Raw genomic sequence first — 23,188 nt, forward strand, 5'->3', positions numbered from 1 at the left:
AGCTACTTATGTCTGTGATGTGCTCCGAGGTGAGCTAACATTGGGCTTCCTCTCCTCCCTCTCCAGATCGGGACACTAAGCTCGGGCATGAAGGAGGCCCAAGACAACAGCCTGACCCACAGCCTACCCTCCGACCCCCCCACCCTGGTCCCCTCACAGCACTCCCCATCTACCCTGTCCCAGAGCTCCCCCCTGTCCCTCCAGACCTCCCGGCCCAGGGAGGAGGGTCTCCAGCAGCACCTCAGTGTCATCCAGTCCACGGGCCTAGCAGCCAGCTCCAAGCCCCTGGCCCTCCTCACCCAACCCCGCAGGGAAACCTCCCCATCACCCGTCTCTGCCTCTCCAATCCCCCTCATCACCTCCCCCAAAGGACGCACCACAGCCTCCCCCAAGCCGCCCAAGCTCCTGCCCTCCTCGCCGCAGCACCCGCCCCTGTCCCTCTGCTCTTCCTCCAAGCCCCTGTCGGTGCCCTCCCTGGCCCGCTCCGTACCCTTGTCCCCCTCGCCTCAATCCTTCCCTCTCCTCACGTCGCCCATGGCCAACTCCCAGCAGCCCAAGCCTCTGAAGACACCTGGCAGTGGGAAGGCTAGTAAGAGGAAGTTGCTGGAGGAATCACTCTCTCAGATCAACGAATTCAGGCTCAAACAGGTTGGTCCACTGTCCTCTCTGCCCAGCCACTAGCAAGGAGTATGGTACCAAGAGTATCAACTATGACTTGCCTAGTTAAATAAAAGTTACATTAAATAAATACAAGTTAAAAAAATCCCAGTATTCACACAGTAGCTCTTTTTCCCATGGTCAAATAATACCACAGATTGGTTACTGGCTAGTTTAGCTTTTCACCTAATTTGGATAATCTAAAAGCGGTCGAACCTGAAGCGGTTTCTCCTTTCACAGTTAGGTTGTTCGTAATTCATGGTAACACTGTAGATGAGCTGCAGTAAGATGGCTGCTTCCAGCCAGAGGGAGTCAGAGAGGGAAGTGGGAGTCCTGTCTGAGTCATTTGATTGGGTGTCCTGCTGTGCTGCTCAGCCTGTAAACCAAAAGGTCAACCAAAAGGTCAATGCTTTTGGCCTCATTACCTCAGCAAAGCAGACGGCACATATAGTTACAGTATGTATTTATTACTGTTTTACTCTCCATTTAATACATTCACAACTAGATAGAACATATACATATGTATCACCTTTTACAGTGCATTGTGGACCTCTCGCATGTTGTCGAAATGGTAATTGAAATAGTAGTTAATTGATGAAGCTAATTCCTATGGCTCCAGCCCGCTAGAATTGGAAATCTAGCCTTTTCCCCTGTTCCATTTTACCGGTGGAGAGGTTATGTTTTAACCAGAGGCCTCTGCATTCCCCCAGTGGTTCAGGAACTGTTACTGTATTACATGGTCTGTGAAATTGATTTGTTTCACTTGATATCACATCTAGTTGAATGTACATGTCGAAGCCCTAACCTGTGTTTGCTGAAACACGGTGCAACGCCAAACGTGACTGTCGTTCTATAAAATCTGCCATTATGCTGTTTAAAGTAAAACACAGATGCGTGACGCTAACACTTTTCACAGACTCATAACTGTAGTAATTTAAGTGAGATACGGGAACTGGAAGCCGCTTTTCAGCAGCTTTACTCTTTACTTAGTACAATGCCTGTGGTTATTGCCATGTTATATGCCATTGTCTACAGGCTTCTGTCCGAGGCACAGTGAGACAGTGAGCCAGGCATTGTGCTTCATCACCAGCTTGAACAATCAACGTAGATGTAAATTGACAGCTGGCACAATTATGCTGTTTTCTCTTTTCTTTTCCCTTGTTTTATCCCCCTCCCTCCTTCCCACCCTCCCTCCTTCCCTCCCGCCCTCCCTCCGTTCCAGTCTTTACTCTCGCAAGGCCAGACGTTCCCGGCGGCGCAGCCCAAGAAGCAGCAGGGTCACAAAACCTCTAGGAAGGCTGCTGGGGTGACGTCATCCTCCTTGCCGCCCCCCAAGCTGTCCTCCTCTGAGAGTCCGGGTGGCGGTGGCAGAAGCACCAAGTTGCCCCCTGCTCCCCTCCCCCCTCCCCCCCAGAACAACCACTCCAACCTCTTCCTGTCCAGCGCTCTCCTGGGCCTGGCTGCCCACCCCAACGGAGTCATCCAAAGCACCACCGCTCAGGACGCGCCGCTAGCCCTCATCACCAAGCCCCGCAAGGACTCCAACAAGGACCTCTCTGGGGCAGGGGCGTCCCTCTCGCTGCCCGTCAACCTCAGCACCGGCGGAAGGGTCCACTTGGCCTCCTCTCAGGGCCCCCCGGCGCGGCCCGCTACCTCACCCTCACCGGCCACGGCCCGGGGCCCCAGAAAGATCAAGGCCCCCAAGGCCCCTAAGCTCCAGGCCCCTAACCTCCAGGTTCAGGCCCATGCTCTGGCCCCCATGGCAGCCTGGAAGGGCCTCTCTCAGAGTCACCTGGTGCAGTCTCTGGTGGACCTGTTCAGAGGGGCCGAGGCCGGCCTCCCAGGTCTCCCCGGTCTCCCTAGCAGCAAGGACTCGGATGACTCTGTTGAGGATGACGACGACGACGATGATGATGATGACCTGGATGATTTGGAGGATGATGAGGAGGACTCGGATGACAGCTTGTCAGGTTAGATACCTACCGTTCTGACCGTCCTAATGGAAGGCACATGCAATGTTTTGTAGTGTACAGTATTTTTTGGGGGGGGGGTTACGGTGATGTACAGCAGTGAACACCATTCAACCAGTGATAACCCCTCTTTTTCTGGTACCCTCCTCTCAGATTCTGACAGTAACTCGGACAGCGACAAGGACGTCTCCGGTGGCAAACTGAAGGACCCGAAGCTGAAGCTGCCATCGTCAGGCTCCGCCTCCAAGAGGGAGAAGACCCCACTCAAGCTAACCAAAGGCCACGCCTCCTTACTGAGCAACTCAACCAATCACACAGCCGCCAGCTGCTCCCCGCTCAACTTGCAGGTCATCAAGACACCCAGCATCGTCACCAGCTCCAGTGCCTTGGCCTATCACAGCTCTCCTTCCTCCTCCTACTCCCTGGCCACGCCCCCAGGTAACCGTGGGCAACACTCCTTAAAACGCCTGGTGCGTTGTCAAAGCCGCTCTAGTTTTAAATTGCCCCATAACTGAAAATGTAGCATCAGATTACCCTTACCCCTATCCCTAACCTTAACCATTAGGGGGATGACAACACATCTGACCCTGTACCAGTTTTTATGGCCAACTTCTTTACCTACTCTACCAAAGCTACTCATACAGCACAAGCACCAAACCAGTCTGCAAAAACACTTAACCACACTGGAGTAGCTCACACATGGCATGATATACTATCATCTTCAGATGGCTGTGGGGAGAGAACAGGGAGAGGAAAAGGAGGGTCTATTTTTAGTTAGCCGAGAGGTTGGCTGGCTTAACAGGCTTGGGTTCCTGTAGGTGCATGTCCTTGGGCTTAACAGGCCTGACAACTTGTTTGGCACTTCTGCCATGCCCTAGCTTTCTTTCTTTCTTTCCCCTCCTTCCTCTCTCTCTCAGCACTGGGAGATTACCCAGCTTAGGAAAGGAAATAACACACACACACAACAAGGAAGACTGGAATTTTCCAACAGAGATTCCAATCGTCCTAAGCACATTTCAATTCCACATGCTTTGTTGTCCATCAAATTCACATAGGAATGTCAGTGATTTGTTTCAGCCATTTCCATTTCCAGTTCCTTTTCAGAGCACGGAGTTTCTCAATACTCTACCTGGTTAAATAAAGGGAACGCGTAAACAATAAGGCACTCTCATGGCCACAGCTGTTGGGGTGGAGACACAGTCGACACGCTCGGGGCAGTGCTCCAGTCAATAGGAGAAGGCACACCTTTGATCTGAAACGCCTGCATAGTGGAGTGAGCCTCGGCTGCCCCGTTTGTCTCAGACAACGAAACACTGCTCATATTCAGCACTGTGATGCTGTGGCTATGGGTGGGTGTTTTGGGCAGCAGCTCTGCGTGTGGTTGTAGCTGGGTGTTTAGGGCTACGGAGAGAAGGCTTTGACTGTGTATTGTTCAGTCTGACTAACGGTCTCTCTCTCTCTCTCTCTCTCTCTCTCTCTCTCTCTCTCTCTCTCTCTCTCTCTCTCTCTCTCTCTCTCTCTCTCTCTCTCTCTCTCTCTCTCTCTGCACAGGGAAAAGAAAGAGGGTGATGGATGAGCAGGAGTTGAGGATACCTCTGGAGTTGGGGTAGGTCGAGTGGAGACTTGAATTGATAGGCTCTCTCTAGCAATGGAAAAGCCTCTGGCATTCGGTCACTCACTCACAGTTTCCTTCCGTCCGTGTGTTTCCCAGCTGGCAGAGAGAAACGCGGATCAAGAGCTCGTCCGGGAAGATGCAAGGCGACGTGGCGTACTACGCGCCATGCGGGAAGAAGTTGAGGCAGTACCCAGATGTGGTGAAGGTAAACAGTAACCACTAACCCTCAGACTAGCCTTACGCTAGCAATTAGCCTCACCCTCACGCTAGTGCTCACTTAGCATCAACGCTAACCCCTGTGACCTTAATATGAGAAGAGCTGGAATCCTTTTAGTTCATTTCCCCAATCCCTTCCTCTGCCTACTAAAAGCTGACCTGTCGTTAGAGCATTCTGATTCTCACTGTGCTTTTGCTCAATTTCCCCCCTAATTCTTTTGATGCTTAGTAGTTGAATCGTCACTTTAGTTTTTAGCTTCCGCCACTGTGGCTAGATCGCTTTTCAATGTCACACTTTTACATACTTTCACATTGGATATCCCTGTCTCACCAAACGTCATTATTTTCTCTTCTGTAGTATCTATCCAGAAATGGAATAAGTGGCATCACACGCGATAATTTTAGCTTCAGTGCAAAGATAATGGTTGGTGACTTCTATGAAGCCAGAGAAGGACCCCAGGTGACCTCTTTCATCTATCTATTGCCCGTTAAAATGTGTTTATTGCCTCTTTTCATGTACAGTAGAGAGTGTAAAGTGACTTAAGCAGTTCAGGGACATTGATAGAAATCAGCTATAGACTCCAGTAGTCCTACCCCCGAGCCCCCTTTGTCGGGGGAGTCATTTAATAATCAGTTGACATTACTTCCACAGGTGACCAGTCATATACTGTACAGTAGGATAGTTTAACTAGCTGAATGGGGAATGGAATGGGTTGTAGTGGTGTTCATATCACAGGTAGAAATTGGACCATTTTCCGGTTCTTAGCTTTGTAGTCCAGTAATAACACTATGCATTGCAGATTTTGATCTGCCCTCTTTTCTGTCATGAGTGATCGATCTAAAGAGTAAAACCTAGAGTAACGGTAGAGTAATAAAAGCAGCTGAAGTATGTTGAAGCCGTTTATTAGCCACACGACACTAACTGCCCCTCTACCCTGTTGTCTCGCGCCCGTCCTACCCCCAGGGTCTGCAGTGGAGCCTGCTGAAGGACGAGGATGTCATCCCTCATATCCTGGCCATGGAGGGCCGGCGGGGACGGCCCCCCAACTCAGAGCGCCAGCGCGGGGCCGAGGGGGGAAAGGGCTCCCGGAGGAGGAAGGGCCGGCCGCCCAACGTGGGAGAGGGTCTGGGGTTGGGGGCAGAGGTGCCTAGCCCCAGCGAGGCCAAACTCTTACGCAAACTGGAGGCCCAAGGTGAGGAAAAAGAAAAAAGATCTCCGTTTGAAGTCTATGAATGCTACCTACCAAACATGTTTGGTCCCACAGTAACGTTCCATCACCTCTCTCTGCAGAGATAGCCAGGCAGGCGGCCCAGATGAAGATGATGAGGAAGCTGGAGAAGCAGGCCATGGCCAGGGCAGCCAAAGAGGCCAGGAAGCAACAAGGTACACTACACTACATCTAAGTGCATACACCATTCCCCACTGTCCTATTGTAGAGATGTGCAGTGCCACTGCTGCAAATCATTTCTTAACACCTAAGTCCCTAAAGTCTCTCTTTCAGCCATCATGGCGGCCGAGGAAAGGAGGAAGCAGAAGGAGCAAATGAAGCTCATCAAGCAGCAGGTAGGGCATTCTTTATGCGACACCACTTCCTGTCAAACCGTCCCGTCTGACAATGGAGGTATCCTCGTTTTACCACTGCACCACCGTTTGGTTTGCATAGTGTATTGATCAACCTAACCTCTGTGTTTCTCCAGGAGAAAATCAAGCGGATTCAGCAGATCAGGTTGGAGAAGGAGATGAGGGCACAGCAGATCCTGGAGGTACTACAGTCAACTAACCCAATACCGAACATATCCTCTGAATTAACAGAGCGTCACTCTTTAAACTGCATCCCAGAGCCTCAGTCTACTCTGTCCATGGTGTTTTAATCTTACCCAAGCCCATTACTGAATAATACCACAGTGTTGGAAGGAGTAAGGCATAATTCCACATGGAACTAATGCTAAATTGGTCTTGGTTGACGGCTGTTGAATATTAAAATCGCTGTCTCCGCTAGCTGTCTCAGAGTCAAACCATATTTAAATTAGACAGGAATATTTGATTTTATTTTATCAGACAACAGCAACAGTTTAGCATAAGTGGGTGGGGAAAAAGTAATATTTCCCTTGCTCACACAATTACACTGTAGGAGCTCCAAAGTATTTTAGCAGGACTAAATCAAATTTGAGTTGACACGGTTGGCAAGCCACTCTTAACAGGATTTTTTGTTGCTGTTTGCAATTACATATTTAAATGATACTTGATTCACTCTCTGTGTTCTACACATTTGACTGGCACGTGAGGCGTACGTTTCATTTTCTGTTACATGGAAAATATCATATTTTGAGCGCTGCGGCGCGAAACTGCGAGGTGGCATGTGTCCGTCAGTCTGTCTGTCCAGATGTCTGGCAGTGAAATGACGTTTGACCTGATTTGCATTCGCAGGCTAAACGGAGAAAGAAAGAAGAGGTTGCGAATGCCAAAATGATGGAGGCAGAGAAACGAATAAAGGTGAGAGTTTGTGTTACACACAGCATCTCAATGTAAACCAGAATGTCAAAGCTTTTTCCAGATGAGCTGTGTCTGACAATGAGATTAGGCATGAGCTGTAGCTCCTCTGTAAAATGGTCTGAAATCCCATCAGCCCTAGTGATTTTCATGATGGTTGCTGCATGAAAGTGTATTGATTTTCTCCCCTCATCTTTTCTGTCTTCCCCTGAAGGAGAAAGAAATGCGAAGACAGCATGCAGTCATTTTAAAGCACCAGGTACGCGGAGCTTTTTAGCAGCACGCCTTTTCTCTTCTGACATGATTGAAATTATACTAAAAACCATATACACTTCAGCTAGATCAGTGTTTACAGAGTGGGTGTGTTCGTGCGTGTGTCTCAAGGTTGTGTGTAACTAGATATTTTATTAAACCCTTTACTGTTTCTCTTTGGTCAGTTTCCATTCTATTGGGTTATTTCTGAACTTTGGGTATTTTTCTGCTAAACAATCTGTTTTTTTTGCTGTCATTTCTGTTCCATAATACTTTGCCAACTCTCTCTGCCAGGAGTTGGAGAGGCATAGACTAGATATGGTATGGGTATGTTTATTTTTGTACATCTAACACCGCATCGTGTTTCCTGGTTGTGATATGGTTGTCATAGCAATGCATTAAGTGTAGCACTGGCTGCAGTCATACTACATTATTCTGCATGGCTTTTCAGCAAAACAAACAAACACACACAAACAAACACACACACAAACAAAAACAACAACAGTGTGTCACCTCCATCTGCTCTGAGACACCTGACCTCGCTCCGCCTGCGGTGGTTCGGTAGCTCCCCCCGTACTCCCCAGAATGCATTGCAAAAGGCGGCCATGCCCTGCCATGCGCACTCTTACTGTCTGAAAGTACGCTCCTCTCGATGAGTCATCCATCACATCCATCGTCTAGCTGTTGTTTTTGAGTGGCTGTGAGTGCTTGAGTTTTCCAGTGCCAGACATTGAGCTTGTATCCGTCTCCGTCCACAAAGAGCTGCCCTTTAACCTGTTACGTCCCATTGAGTCTCTGAGGTTGCGTCTGAAATGGCATAGTGCACTACCTCATAGTGCACTACTTTGGTCAAAAGTAGTGCACTACATAGGGAAGAGGGTGCCCTTTGGAATGTCGCCTGAGTCGTTCTGCTGCTCTGTTCTGTATCTGTACCTGCCTGTCTTCTCCAGCAGCCTGACTGTCTGTCTATCTATTGCTGTACCTGCCTGTTTTCTCCAGCAGCCTGACTGGCTGGCTGGCTGGCTATTGCTTGTTGAGCGCGTCTGTTGCACACGATTAGAGCCAGGAGTTTTTCCTAACAATATAAACCTGAGGCGGAGAAACTCCTGGCCCCTACATACTGCATTTATGCAGCTGACACCAGAGGATCTGTTTCATTGCCTTCTATCTGTTTATCACATCACTGAGTTCCCCACCCCTTTCAGACAGACACTGTCCTCGCTTTGCCTTGATCAAATCCTATTGGTTTACAATAAAACATTTGGAGACAATCTATCCTCAACCAGGGAAGTCTCCTTGTAAGACCTTCACTCGATATCCCCCCCATAGGTTTAGGCTATTTTCAATCTGGAACGGCTATCAGCTAAACAGATGGATGATACACAGAGCAATGTTTGTTTTCATCCCACTGGCTTGCGTCTATGATGACTCAGTCATTTTACGTTTGTTCCGTCAGCTTTTTACCTAGAGGCATCATAGCTTGACCCTAACTTCTCTTTTTTGACCCCATCGCCATCTACCGCATTCTCCCTCTGATGCTTTCTGGTTGTCATCATTCGTACCGTTGTCTTCTTAACCTCAGCTTCAACTGTACATGTTGCTGTATGTGAAAACCTCGCCATGATGGAGGTGAATGGGGGTTTCCCTCCTTCTGTCCACCTCTCTGACTTCACCTGTGGAGGTTACACCTTCTCCGGTGTGTAACGTGGGTGTGTGTTTTCTCTGCACTGCTAGGAGAGGGAGAGGAGACGGCAACATGGGATGCTCATGAAGGCGGTGGAGGCTCGCAAAAAAGCAGAGGTAGGTGACATACAAAACACACACACAAAACACACACACACACACAAAACACACACACACACACACACGTGCGTGCCAGAAGGTCCCACTCCTTCCTGAACCCATTCAAACCCTCTCTCCTCCCTCTCCTTTTCATTTCTTCAATACACTAACTGAGTCAAAAGAATGGCCCTCGAGCGCTTTTTCTTTGAGTGCGCAGGCAGGGGCGCCGGGCTGAATTCTAAAGCTACTCAGCAGACTCGGTTTGACATTCTTGTCTGTTTTACCGCCACTGGCGTGAGCCCATTAACTCTCCCCTCTCTCCTTCTCTGGGGCCTCAGGAGCGCGAGCGCTTGCGGCAGGAAAAGAGGGATGAGAAACGCCTGAACAAGGAGCGGAAATTGGAGCTGAGGAGGCTGGAACTGGAGATTGCCAGGGAGCTGAAGAAGCCAAATGAAGACATGTGTCTGGCCGATCATAAGGTAATAAATGACCCATCTTGCCCATGATTCAGTCCTGCGTGATGTCTGAAGGGTGACATCACTCAAAGGGACCTAGCTTTCCGAGTTGTAGGTGGCTGTTTAATTTGGTTACATTTGTTTTGCTTTATGTATATTTGAACTGACAAGTTAATATTGTCTAGGTTTGGGTTATGGGTGGTTAAGTGCATTGTATCATCACAATGGTATGTACAGTATGTCTGTTATGTATCATATGTGAAACCTGAGTACTGGACACGGTTTGTGCTGTACACTGCCATCAAGTGGCTAAAGAGAGTAATGCACAGGGAAGGACAAGATAAGTCCCCCACATGTTTACTAATGAAAACCTAAAAAAAAAAGGTACCATTCAGAGCCATGTGATTGTCATTTTCATCGCAATGTGTTAGTCACACTACTCCCCATATACTGCCGTCCACATAGGGCACTATAGGAGTCCCAGGGTGAGATGTATCCTAAACATTCCTCCCTCCTTACCTTTCATTCCAGCCTCTTCCAGAGTTTTCCAGAATCCCTGGCCTGATCTTGCCGGGGGGTGCGGTGTCTGACTGCCTGATGCTGATGCAGTTCCTACGCGGCTTTGGGAAGGTGCTGGGCTTCGATGTGGGGGTGGACGTACCCACCCTGGGCATGCTGCAGGAGGGCCTGCTCAACGTGGGAGACAGCATGGGACACGTCCAGGACCTGCTGGTCAGACTGCTCTCCCTGGCCGTGTGTGACCCTGGACTGCCCCCTGGACACAAGGTGAGATACTGTACATGTACAGGAACATACCAAGCAGGCTCTCACATAGGTAGAATAAAAACCTACACATTGGTCTCACATAGGTAGAATAAAAACCTACACATTGGTCCGCTTTCCCAGATACAGGTTAAACCTAGTCTTCGACTAAGAACTAAGAAGCACTTTCTATGGAGAATCTCCACAGAACATGCTTTTTAGTCAAGGACTTAATCTGTCTCTGGGAAACCAGCCCATTGTCTATGAGTCAACACTCCCCTGGAAAGTATACCTGGAACCACTCTATCACGACCCCCCCCCCCCCCCTCCCTTCCAGACCAAGACCATGCTGGGGGACCATCTGACCAACGTGGGCATCAACCGGGACAATGTGTCGGAGGTGCTCCAGATGTACATGGGGGCCTATTGCGGGCAGACTGACCTGGCTGAGCTGGCCCTCAGCCTGAAGACCAAGGCCTTCCAGGCCCACACCCCTGCCCAGAAGGCCTCCATACTAGGCTTTCTGGCCAATGAGCTGGCCTGCAGCAAGAGTGTCGTCAGGTAGGAGTAAAGAACAGGAGACGCCAAACATTGAAATAGATAATGCTGCAGCAAGAGCGCCGTCAGAAGGAGAGAAGAAAGAACAATTGAAACGAAACAATTAAAGCTCGGGTTCTATCTGCAGCAAAGCGTGGACAGGTAGGAGGAGAGATGCTGACCTGCCAGCGCTGTACATCACACAGGCCTCATACCAGTGCAGCTACAAGGGAATAGATTATTGTGTTATACGTAAGGAGATCAAACATGGAATCCATGTTTTTACAGGTTTTACTGATAGGATATGCAGACAACATTTCACAAGCATGAGATGACATCCTTGTAGATCAGGCATCGTCGTCCCTTCCTGTCTTATTAGCTGGAGCCAGTGTGAGAGGTTTAGTGTACAGGAGGCTTCCATACTGTTGTGAGCCTGCTGCCTTTTAGCTCCCTACAAATAATGACGTTTAGTTGACTTCACTCAGCTTTTAATGCTGTCGTGTTTTATTAATGCTGTGTAAGACTCTGGATAGATCAGCTAATCTGGTGTGGGATTCAATTTTGATAGAGAGAGAAGCCAATACATCAATTATTCACGAGAGAGAGAGAGAGAGAGAATTGTACTGTATGTGTTAACTAGAGGTAACTGCCAAAATAAAGGAAACACCAACATAAAGTGTCTTACTAGGGCGTTGGGGCACCACGAGACACCCTTCTTCCACAAGAAATTCCATAATTTGGTGTTTTGTTGATGGTGGTGGAAAACGGTGTCAGGCGCCGCTCCAGAATCTCCCATAAGTGTTCAATTGGGTTGAGATCTGGTGACTGAGTCAGTCATGGCATATGGTTTACATCGTTTTCATGCTCATCAAACCATTCAGTGACCACTCGTGCCCTGTGGATGGGGACATTGTCATCCTATGGGGACATAGCCATGGTAGCCAAAATAATGGCCTGCCCGGCATTTTTATACATAATCCTAAGCATGATGGGATGTTAATTGCTTAATTAACTCAGGAACCACACCTGTGTGGAAGCACCTGCTTTCAATATACTTTGCATCCCTCATTTACTCACTGTTTCCATAGTTACCTGTACGTGTGAACTGACATACTGTATCTTTCTCTGTTTCTACAGCGAGATCGACAAGAACCTTGATCACATGACCAACATGAGGAAGGACAAGTGGCTGATCGAGGGCAAACTCAAAAAGTAAGTGTTGTGTGTGTTGACGGGTGTGTGTGTGTGTGTGTGTGTGTGTGTGTGTGTGTGTGTGTGTGTGTGTATCTGAATGCTCACCTGTGTGTTTCTCTCCAGGTTGAGGACCATCCATGCCAAGCGGACCGGGAAGAGAGATGCCAGCATGGGAGGGGAGGAGGCCCAGCCCCTGGGTACGCCCTCCTCTGGCCTCAAACGCAAGAGAAAGGCCGGAGCAGAAAGCGACGACGACGATGATGAAGACGAAGACAGCGACGACCTGGCCGATGAAGAGGACGAGGAAGAGGAGGAGGAGATGAAGAAGGGGAAGAAAGTGGAAACGTGTGACGAGGACGACGGGGACCAATCAACTAGTGTGGAGGAGCTGGAGAAACAGATAGAGAAGCTAGCCAAGGTAAGTCCTTCCTTCCGGAGATCTGAGAGTTCCATCTCTATGGAAGAACAATACTAAATAGTTAGATATTATTGATTTAGTTATAACTCAGGTCATGATGGTCTTGCTTGGTTTCACAGCAACAGCACCAGGTGAGGAGGAAGCTGTTTGAGGCGTCCCACTCCCTGCGCTCCATGATGTACGGCCAGGACCGGTACCGCCGGCGCTACTGGGTTCTGCCCCACTGCGGAGGGGTCTTCATCGAGGCCATGGAGAGCGGAGAAGCTGCGGGGGAGCTGGAGAAAGAGAGGGAGAGGAGGAGGGCGGCAGCAGGGGAGGTGCACATCAAGGAGGAGCCGCAGGAGGAGGAGGTGCAGAAGAAGAAACCTGGGGGCGTCGGCGGGGAGGAGAGGAGCGTCTACACCCCCGTGGGGTCAGAGGAAGGGAAGGAGGAGAAGAAAGGTTCTCCCAATCTTTTCCTCTTGCATCCGGCCTCTCTCTCCAAACTGACCACGCTCCTCGACGTCGCTAAGAACGTTGCCAAGGAAACCCGCGAAGCCGAGGCAGACCCCCACCCCAAATACAACAGCAGCCCCACACCGCCGTCTGTCACCACGACAACAAAAACAACACCACCATCCGATCCGGCCAACAACACCTCTCTGCCCGCCTTACCTACAAGCCCCTGTGCGTCGACGGCGCCCAACCTGCCGTGCGAGGAAGCCAAACCCGGCTACCCTACCTCCACCTCGTCCCCCTCCTCGTTCTCCTCCCTCCTGAGCCCCCCACCCCAGCTTTTCAGCCCTATGAAGACCTCCACCCTAACCCCTAACCCTCAGCTCCAGTACCTCCCCAGTGACCAGCTCCTCAGGGTCCTGACAGAGAGAAGCGGTCACTGGTTCAGCCTACTCCCCCGTTCCCCCTGTGACGACACCTCCCTCACCACCTCTCCCTCCCCTGGGCCCGGCCCTCTCCAGTCCTCCCCGCTGCCTTCCTCCAGCCTCAGCCGGCACAGGTCTCCCCCGGCCTCCCCCGCCCTGCCTCTCACCCCCTCGGCAGCGTCGGCCTCAGCCAGCCCCCACCACCCAGCTGGCTTCATCAACTACCCTCTGTCAGCCCTGCAGGTCAGTAGGCTGCCAGGACAGACTCCTTGTCCTAATGATTTATACTGGTAGTAGAAACTCATAATGGAAAATCGTATGATTAAATGTAACATCAGAAGAATGGAGGTTCTGCTTGAAGCTACAGGCCTAAGTGTGGTGATACACATTAGTTTTTCTGATCATGATATTGAAGTGTCTGTATCTCCCCCCTCTAGGTTAAGGCTGGAGGGTCGTTGCTGAGTCTCTCAGCGTTCTGCGGCGGCTGGCCCAGTGGAATGCTGAGCCCCAGCCAGCTGCCCTTCTGCAGCAGCCCCCTGCCAGGCCACTCAGGCCTCAGCTCCTTGGAGGGCAGTGCCAACGCGCCGCCCAGCGTCTCCAGCAAGAGCGAGTCGCCCGTTCCTCCCGGCGAGAAGCTCTCGTCCACGGTGCCCTCTCCCGCCATGATGGAGGTGCCCAAGCACTCGGACCACCCCGCACCACGGCCCATCCCCGAGGGTGAGCGTGTGTGTGTGTGTGTGTGTGTGTGTGTGTGTGTGTGTGATGAGTCATCTATTTATTCAGTTTATTCTATTTATCCAACCTTTATTAATTCACTGAGTCACGAGAATGAATCATTTGTTTTGTTCTACTGGGTTGAAGAAAGGAATCTCTTGAGGAGCGAAAACAGCACTGGAGTGTGTTCTGTATCAGAATACTGTACATCTATCTATTTATCTACCTATCTATCTATATCTATTTCAAGGGGGTATTATATTTTCTTAAGTAATATTTTTCTGAAACATTTCCATGTTTATTTATTTATATATATGTGTGTGTGTGTGTGCGCAGAGATGCTGTCAGGCTGGTGGCGAGTGTCAGACATTGAGGAGCTGCGCTCCCTGGTGGGGTCCCTCCACAGCCGGGGAACCAGAGAGAAGGGCCTGCACCGACAGATGCACAAATACATGGAGCTCATCCCACAGGTCTGCACCAAGCACCGAGACGGTGAGTACTGTATGTCTGACAGTCACTCAGTCAGTCGGTTGGCTGGTAGGTCCCTCACCCAATCTTTAGCAATCTGCATAGCCTTTACAGAGTAGATTTAGCCAACAGATCCCAATGGATATGAATGAATAAAGTAGCTTTGATTTTGTGTCAGTGAAACTGAGCAGCACTCCGACTGGCAGGCCCCGACTTTCACAAAGACTTTTGTGTTGGAGTCTGATTGAGCACTGTGTTATGACAGCCCTGAGTAGTTATACCCCTACTGAGCACACTCCAAGCCCCTGCGCTTCACAATGAATTGACATTTGGTACATGACGCATGACTGACTGCTCAATATGAGTCTGACATCAAAGCCAGATTTGTTAACGTTCGTGTGGTTTCTGATTGAACAGCTCTTTATGTCTGGATATTGAATTCTTAATCTGTGTGTGTGTGTGTGTGTGTGTGTGTGTGTGTGTGTGTGTGTGTGTGTGTGTGTGTGTGTGTGTGTGTGTGTGTGTGTGTGAGAGAGAGAATGGGGAGTGGTAGTGTATGTGGTTTTGTTGTTGCGTTAGGGAGGGCGTAGCGAGCGACAAAAGCAAATCTGTGTGTGCGGGTGTTGGGTCTGATGTGCGAATAATATGTATGTTTTGTGTGCTTGCACGCGCGTCTATGGAGTGTATGACTGGTCTCTAATGCCGTCCTGTCTCCCCAATGTGCAGCGGCTATGATAGAGCTGTGTGAGCTGGAGGAGAGCCAGGTGAGTGTGGAGTCAGTGCGGGGGTGGTGTGTGGAGGAGCAGGCCATGGAGATGGACATCGCTGTGCTGCAGCAGGTGGAGGAGCTGGAGAGGAAGGTCACCACCGCCAGCCTGCAGGTCAAGGTAAACAACAACAACAACAAATGGGCAGCTTCCTTTTATATAGGCCTCTGTTCGAAAGTAATGAATAGTAGCGATGGCCACTCACTACCCTTTTCAAGTCTAACTGTTAACCAAGATCTAGTGAATAGGTTGTTATTTAAGTTTTAACCTACATTACCCACCATTCCCTGCGCAGGGCTGGATGTACCCCGAGCCCCAATCAGAGAGGGAGGACCTGGTCTACCACGAGCACAAGCCCCTCCCCAAACACCAACCAGCGGCGGGCGGCGCTGCCGACAAAGACCAACCGGAGGACAAGGCGGACCACAAGGTGGGCGGCGTGGTGCGTCACGCGGACAACCCTCTGGACATAGCGGTGACGCGGCTGGCGGACCTGGAGAGGAACATCGAGAGAAGGTACCTGAGGAGCCCCTTAGGTACCACCATTCAGATCAGGCTGGATAATGTGGGGGCTGTCGGTACCGTCACTGTCCCCGCTCCCTCCAGTAGTGCTGACAGGGAAGGGTAGGTCATCCACTCAGGATTCAACCAAACACTTCTGTGTGCTTTTTTTGTTTCATTTTTCAAAAAGACATCTACCTATGCTGTCGTTTTTTTTTGGGGGGGGGGGTTTGCATCTTTTCTTGTGTATTTTCATGGCTGTCTTCTGGTTTGGGGTCGACTAACAGTGTGGTGAATGTTTTTTCCTGTTGAGTTTTTCTGGCCGTCTGCATGGTGTTCTGCGTCAGTAATCACGGCATCCACCTCGTCCCGTCTACCATTCTTTTTCCCCCTCTCCCGGCATCTGCATGGGCGTCACTCCTGCATGGCAGTGTGTGTACCTGTACCCATATGTCCCTGCTGCCTGCCCCCCTCACTCACTCACTCACTCACTCACCCACCCACTCACTCACTCACTCACACCGGTGTCTGTCTGCACAGCCTCAGCGAGTTGTGGTGACAGTGGGCGTGTGTCTGTGTATGGGCAAGTGTTTGTGTTGGAAAGCGAATGATTGAGTGTGTGTACCTGCCTGCATGAGTCCGTGTCCGACTTTCCGTTTCCTGTTTGTATGCGTCCATCCCTCTGACATCTGCGTTTCCTTCCACAGGGGCGAGGAGGAGGTGGCCCATGGGATGAAGGTGTGGAGGAAGGCCCTGAGCGACGTCCGCAGTGCCGCCCAGCTGGCCATGTGTCTCCAGCAGCTCCAGAAGTCCATCGCCTGGGAGAGGTCCATCATGAAAGTGGTGAGTAAAACCTCAACGACTGTAACTGGCTGGCACGGAATTTCAATACGCTAGGGAAGTGAATACTTTGTCATCGGAGAGCATTTGAATCCCAGGACCATTTCAAGTCCCTTAGGGAGTGGATTCCAATGTAAATCTTGGTAAATGTTGGTTCGAAAAGCCATCCCTTGGGTTTGAGGTGACACAGGGTTGTCTGCTTTCAGTACTGTCAGATCTGCAGGAAGGGTGACAACGAGGACCTGCTCCTGCTGTGTGACGGCTGTGACAAAGGCTGCCACACGTACTGTCACAAACCCAAGATCACCACCATCCCCGAGGGGGACTGGTACTGCCCCGCCTGCATATCCAAGGTGACCCAAACTGTCCAGGCCACTGTTCAACATTTACATATCCTACTTGACTGTAGAAGTATGTCAGCCATGTGTATCAGTCATGTACCTCTACATTATATACACCTGTCATTTTCATATCATATATTATTTCAAAGCAGGTAATTCAACAACACTGTGTACACAATATGCCAAGTGCCATTGCTATGTAAGTACATCTGCATGAATCCTCTCCCCTCAGGCGAGCGGCCCATCTCCCAAGAACAAGAAGCCGCCGAGCAAACCGGTGGCGGGTGGAGGCGGGAAGAAACCCACCGCTGCCGAGGCCAAGCGGAACGGGAAGCAGGCCGGCAACAGTAACGGTAACGTGGAGGTGTCAGAGGACGACTCGGCGAGCGCCAACAGTACCCCGAAGAAAGGAGGAGGAGCGAAAGAGCCCCCCAGCAGGAAGAGGAAAGGAGAGGAGAGCCCCGCCCCGTCCCAGGCCCCGCCCACACCCCAGTCACCCAGTCAGGAGAGCCCGGTGGTGTGTGTGAAGAGAGCCAAGACAGCCAGAGACAACAACAGAGACCTGGGTTTGTGCAGGTACTGTACTACTGTACTACACCATAAACCTTGGAGTAATTTTCTCAGCACAAGTATCAGCACTTTAAATCAGCGAGTTGCTGATGGAAATGCAGATGCGGTTTGTAAAATGTATTTGCCTGGGGCATTGCAATGTACTGTAAACACTTGAACGAACATATTCCCTTCATGACGTGTGTGTGTGTGTTATCTTCTGCAGGGTGCTCCTGGCTGAGTTGGAGCGCCACCAGGATGCCTGGCCCTTCCTCAACCCCGTCAACACCAAGGGGATCCCTGGCTACAGGAAGGTCATCAAGAAGCCCATGGACTTCGCCACCATCAGAGAGAAGCTCGTCAGCAGCCAGTGAGTTCACTATTAATATGACACTATTACTATCCACTCCCTAGTAGTCATACTATGACTAACCTCTGATCTAGTCACGTAGCCAGGAAAAGATAACACAACAATCAAGTGTTTTACTCATTTACTCGAAATGATCTGTTCCTCTCGTTTCAGGTATCAGAATCTGGAGACTTTCATTATTGACGTCAACCTGGTTTTTGACAACTGTGAAAAGTTTAATGAAGACAATTCAGACATTGGGCGAGCGGGACACAACATGAGGAAGTTCTTTGATAAGAGATGGACAGAGCTTCTCAAGCAAATAAACTAATCCATCAGTTTGGCTGTTGTTTTACCGATCATCATCACTGTCTCAAACCAGACCTCCAGTAAAATTCTATTTGACATTTCATAGCGGAGGCACCACGTTTTGGGAACGACAAGATGACGATGCTGGTCCGTCTGTACCTTTGGGACGAACCCGGGGCGGTTAAAGTGAAATGTCAACAGACAGACTTGTAACGCTGGTGTTGCTACAGTACAACAGGGATCCAAACACCCAAAGAGTCCCACACAATGTCAATCGGGTGTCTTAGTGCAATACCATTTCCTGTTCAAGATCATTGCACTGAATCCTCATCCTGCTCAACCACCCGAGATGCATCTGCGGTAGAATACTTTCCACTACTTGTAAATAGACGTTTTATTTTTATTTAATCGTATTATAGTGAATGTATTTAATTTTTTAATAATTATTTATGAATCAATAAATAAATAAAAAAAAAGGTCCACATCATTTTCTATGAAAAGGAAGAATCAGCTCAACTGCTTTGAATCGAAAGGAATGTCTGTCTTTGTGTTTGACTTTTTATTAAATTTTTTTCCCAAATATGAAACAAAGCCAAGAAAAAAAATTACTGTTTACACTGTTCTATGCTTTTGGGCATCAGAGGACTGTAATCATTACGTTAAAACTGTACAACTGCATTTAATTACAAAAATTGCAGAAAAACAGTCAGACAATGGTGATACATGTGTATATACTGTTTATTAATGTCAATATTCAAGTCTTGTTTGGAACGAATTGTTTAAAATATCAGATATTGTTTATGCCTTAGAATGATTGTAGCATTCTATTCTATTTTAGTGAAAGTGATTAAAAAAAACATTATAAATATTGTTTGTACAATATATACATATCCTCTGCAAACACTGTGGTATCCTTAATCTTGGTAGTGCCTACCCTTCCAACAGGGGCGTAGGGGATAGAATTTGTTTTCGGTTATTCCATTTTTATGATGACATTATTTTTATATATAATTTCAATCCAACATGGCCTCCAAAGTCTGACAGTGACACAGTAATATTTCCTCTCCATACAGAAAGAGAAAAACAAACAAACAACGTTTAAGTATTTTTTTTGGTCTTTTTTTCCCCCATGAAACATTTCCCCACATCTGCCTTGCCACAGTACAGAGGACGTAAGGCCATTTGTAACCACTGTGTTTGAATCTTGCTGTGTGTCGTGGCCTAATGGAGGCAGCTAGAGTTTTTTGTACCCAAGTCAGAGTACTTGAAGTTACTTTATTTAAGATATTGTGAAAAAAAATATCATTCTTTTTGTAGGAGCTTTATTTTTCACTAGTGTGTGGCACGGATCTATTAAAGGATGTTTTTCAACCTAGTTTCACTCTGGGTGTGTTATTTTCCCTGTTCTACCGACCCTGTGTCATGAGTCATGACATTTTCATTTGGATGATGTGAGTGGGGAGGAGAATAGCTTTGGGTAGCAGATGAATGTAGTACCCATTCAATTTAGGGCTTATTTTGGCCCCTATAATCACCTACTTCTACTAGCCCTTTTGTTCATACAAATATAAAATATTTTGATACATGTAGCCTATGAGTATATGTTAATGAACAATAGGGTTTAGATTAGAATGTAGACTTTGGGGTTCGAGTCATTTTAGATCTGTCAAATACTGAAAGGGTAGCCTACAAGGAGAACTTGAGTAGAGTTACAGAGGCTGCCAGAGAAAGTGGGAGATGTAGCCTATCGTCTGGATCCACTGCAGTTTGTTCTCTTTGTTGTTGTTTTTTGTTGTCATTGTGAATGGGTTTAATGCTGTTTGGACATGATTGATGGATGGTCCTCTCCCAGATTATTTTTTTTTTTTTTAATTGATAACGCATTTCCTGCATTTTAAAGGCCCAATGTAGTCATTTTTATCTCAATATCAAATCATTTCTGGGGAACAATTAAGTACTTTACTGTAATAGCTTTCCATGAAAATTGTCAAAAAGAAACAAAAATAGTTTTTAAGCAATCAATGGTAGTGACGGGCATGTGAACGTCAAACCAAATATGGAGATGATTTCAGGTTATTTTGGTCACAGGGATCACATGGCCCTATCCCTTCCACAGGGATCACATGGCCCTATCCCTTCCATTGATTTTTAGCTAGTGATGGCTAAAGTTAGCTAAATTTGTAGTGGCTGTTTAAAGAAAACCGAACCATGGATACAATTTCTCCTTGTCCATAGACTACTTGCAGGGTGAGGAACCATGTAACATCAAGTAAAAAAATCATCAACTACTCCTTTAAGTAAGTAAACCTTGGGCAAGTAAGCCTTTGTATGAGGCAACCTGATGTACAAGTACACCCCCTGGACAGGATGCTAATCTGTACCAGGGCCTTACCCCCAATCCACCTCCTAAATGCTGAGTGCCAAGTAGAGAGGCATCAGGTCCCAATTTTAGAGTCTTTGTTTGGACTTGAGCAGGGATCGAACCAACCTTCCAATCTCAGGGTGGACACTAACAAAAATGACAAATTGAATAAAATCTATTTATCCATTTGTATAATTATGGACAAAAGGATTTTCTTTGATAGACAATAACTTTCGTATTTTCATGAGTGGAGGTCACAGGAGGTTGGTGGCACCTTAATTGGGGAGGACGGGCTTGTGGTAATGGATGGAGTGGAATAAGTGGAATGGTATCAAACACATGGTTTCCATGTGCTTGATGCCATTCCATTTGCTCCGTCCTCCCCCCAGCAGCCTCCAGTGGTTTAGGTCCATAACTGGCCTCTATCTGCTTACACTGCTTTCAAGGTAAGGCAACATGATTTCTTTCTGTGTTTCTCTAACTTTTTTGTGCCAGGGACATGGCCTTCTTCCTCCGGGGAGCGCTTGGGTAAAACATTATTGACAACCACCTTTTATACAAAATACCTATTTTTGTATGTGTTTTCTCTATAACTAGGCCTTCAAGGCCTATATTAACACATATCATTGTTTTAAGATAGTAATAACATGAACCATCAAGCTATTCAATTATCTATTGGACACCTGGGTTATCAGATCAAAAACTAATGTGTAGAAATTATTTGATGAAACTTTGAATTTGGCCTTACTGCCATTACCTCAAAAAGTGCATTTAATAATATACAAAGCTATGTCATCAGGTAGCTCAAATTTCAGTGTGAAGGAGTAATACAAGAGAATATGTTCTCAGTCAATTTACCTGGTAAAATAAGGGTAAATAACTAAATGTATGGTTTGTAGTGACTAACGTAACCGCAGTTCTATGAACAAAGCGGTGCATTCATTTTTTTTTAGGGAGAGGGACAAAATAGCCCTCTGTAATATTGGAAGGGACGTGTCCCCGTCACTTATATGCCGACTATGCCTATGTTTTACCAAAATAGCAACATTTATCATCGATAAAGAGGTTTGGTTGGAACCTCTCTGTACTGGCTCTGTGGCCTACTGGGGTCTCAATGCTTCACATACAGTTGAAGTCGGAAGTTTACATACACCTTAGCCAAATACATTTAAACTCAGTTTTTCACAATTCCTGACATTTAATCCTAGTAAAAATTCCCTGTCTTAGGTCAGTTAGGATAACCACTTTATTTTAAGAATGTGAAATGTCAGAATAATAGGAGTGAGAATGATTTATTTCAGCTTTTATTTCTTTCATCACATTCCTAGTGGTTCAGAAGTTTACATACACTCAATTAGTATTTGGTAGCATTGCCTTTAAATTGTTTAACTTGGGTCAAACGTTTCAGGTAGCCTTCCACAAGCTTCCCACAATAAGTTGGGTGAATTTTGGCCCATTCCTCCTGGCAGAGCTGGTGTAACTGAGTCAGGTTTGTAGGCCTCCTTGCTCACACATGCTTTTTCAGTTCGCCCACAATTTTTTTTATATGATTGAGGTCAAGGCTTTGTGATGGCCACTCCTCTAATACCTTGACTTTGTTGTCCTTAAGCCATTTTGCCACAACTTTGGAAGTATGCTTGGGGTTATTGTCCATTTGGAAGACCCATTTGCGACCAATCTTTAACTTCCTGACTGATGTCTTGAGATGTTGCTTCAATATCTCCACATAATTTTCCTCCTCATGATGTCATTTTGTGGAGTGCACCAGTCCCTCCTGCAGCAAAGCACCCCCACAACATGATGTTGCCACCCCCGTGCTTCACGGTTGGGATGGTGTTCTTCGGCTTGCAAGTCTCCCCCTTTTTCCTCCAAACGTAACGATGGTCATTATGGCCAAACAGTTAGATTTTTGTTTCATCAGACCAGAGGACATTTCTCCATACAGTATGATCTTTGTCCCCATGTGCAGTTGCAAACCGTGGTCTGGCTTTTTATGACGGTTTTAGAGCAGTGGCTTCTTCCTTGCTGAGAGGCCTTTCAGGTTATGTCGATACAGGACTAATTTTACTGTGGTTATAGATACCTTTGTACCCGTTTCCTCCAGCATCTTCACAAGGTCTTTTGCTGTTGTTCTGGGATTGATTTGCACTTTTCGCACCAAAGTACGTTCATCTCTAGGAGACAGAACGCGTCTCCTTCCTGAGCGGTATGACGGCTGCGTGGTCCCATGGTGTTTATACTTGCGTACTATTGTTTGTACAGATGAACGTGGTACCTTCAGGCAGTTGGAAATTGTTCCCAAGGATGAACCAGACTCATGGAGGTCTACAATTTTTTTTCTGAGGTCTTGGCTGATTTCTTTTGATTTTCCCATGATGTCAAGCAAAGAGGCACTGAGTTTGAAGCTAGGCCTTGAAATACTTCCACAGGTACACCTCCAATTGACTCAAATGATGTCAATTAGCCTATCAGTAGCTTCTAAAGCCATGACATCCTTTTCTGGAATTTTCCAAGCTGTTTAAAGGCACAGTCAACTTAGTGTATGTAAACTTCTGACCCACTGGAATTGTGATACAGTGAATTATAAGTGAAATAATCTGTCTGTAAACAATTGTTGGAAACATTGCTTGTGTCATGCACAAAGTAGATGTCCTAACCGACTTGCCAAAACTATAGTTTGTTAACAAGAAATGTGTGGAGTGGTTGAAAAACGAGTTTTAATGACTCCAACCTATGTGTATGTAAACTTCCGACTTCAACAGTACACGGTTGTCACTAG

General features: G+C 47.7%; 1 protein-coding gene across 14 annotated transcripts in view; it reads left to right on the plus strand.

The window, feature by feature from the left end:
- Positions 1-19,422, plus strand: part of LOC115196042 (bromodomain adjacent to zinc finger domain protein 2B) — a 73,977-nt gene extending 54,555 nt beyond the window's left edge. For 2 of the 14 annotated variants that reach the window (XM_029756519.1, XM_029756520.1), the window contains exons 8-36: positions 67-648; positions 1,880-2,627; positions 2,781-3,065; positions 4,179-4,233; positions 4,339-4,447; positions 4,817-4,918; positions 5,423-5,651; positions 5,750-5,842; positions 5,949-6,022; positions 6,157-6,222; positions 6,887-6,952; positions 7,164-7,208; positions 7,496-7,528; positions 8,936-9,001; positions 9,322-9,462; positions 9,970-10,224; positions 10,538-10,761; positions 11,875-11,949; positions 12,055-12,349; positions 12,469-13,452; positions 13,647-13,926; positions 14,260-14,415; positions 15,118-15,278; positions 15,454-15,782; positions 16,367-16,502; positions 16,706-16,852; positions 17,073-17,416; positions 17,616-17,759; positions 17,913-19,422. In XM_029756519.1, the coding sequence (XP_029612379.1) occupies positions 67-648; positions 1,880-2,627; positions 2,781-3,065; positions 4,179-4,233; positions 4,339-4,447; positions 4,817-4,918; positions 5,423-5,651; positions 5,750-5,842; positions 5,949-6,022; positions 6,157-6,222; positions 6,887-6,952; positions 7,164-7,208; positions 7,496-7,528; positions 8,936-9,001; positions 9,322-9,462; positions 9,970-10,224; positions 10,538-10,761; positions 11,875-11,949; positions 12,055-12,349; positions 12,469-13,452; positions 13,647-13,926; positions 14,260-14,415; positions 15,118-15,278; positions 15,454-15,782; positions 16,367-16,502; positions 16,706-16,852; positions 17,073-17,416; positions 17,616-17,759; positions 17,913-18,069 (6,381 nt within the window). In that variant the 3' untranslated portion in view covers positions 18,070-19,422. The remainder of the gene's footprint in view (positions 1-66; positions 649-1,879; positions 2,628-2,780; positions 3,066-4,178; positions 4,234-4,338; positions 4,448-4,816; positions 4,919-5,422; positions 5,652-5,749; positions 5,843-5,948; positions 6,023-6,156; positions 6,223-6,886; positions 6,953-7,163; positions 7,209-7,495; positions 7,529-8,935; positions 9,002-9,321; positions 9,463-9,969; positions 10,225-10,537; positions 10,762-11,874; positions 11,950-12,054; positions 12,350-12,468; positions 13,453-13,646; positions 13,927-14,259; positions 14,416-15,117; positions 15,279-15,453; positions 15,783-16,366; positions 16,503-16,705; positions 16,853-17,072; positions 17,417-17,615; positions 17,760-17,912) is intronic. The other 12 variants (XM_029756528.1, XM_029756521.1, XM_029756522.1 and 9 more) reach the window with 12 other exon arrangements.
- The last annotated feature ends 3,766 nt before the right edge of the window (positions 19,423-23,188 follow it).

Source organism: Salmo trutta, chromosome 6, assembly GCF_901001165.1.
Source record: "Salmo trutta chromosome 6, fSalTru1.1, whole genome shotgun sequence".
In the NCBI taxonomy this organism is placed as follows: Eukaryota; Metazoa; Chordata; class Actinopteri; order Salmoniformes; family Salmonidae; genus Salmo; species Salmo trutta.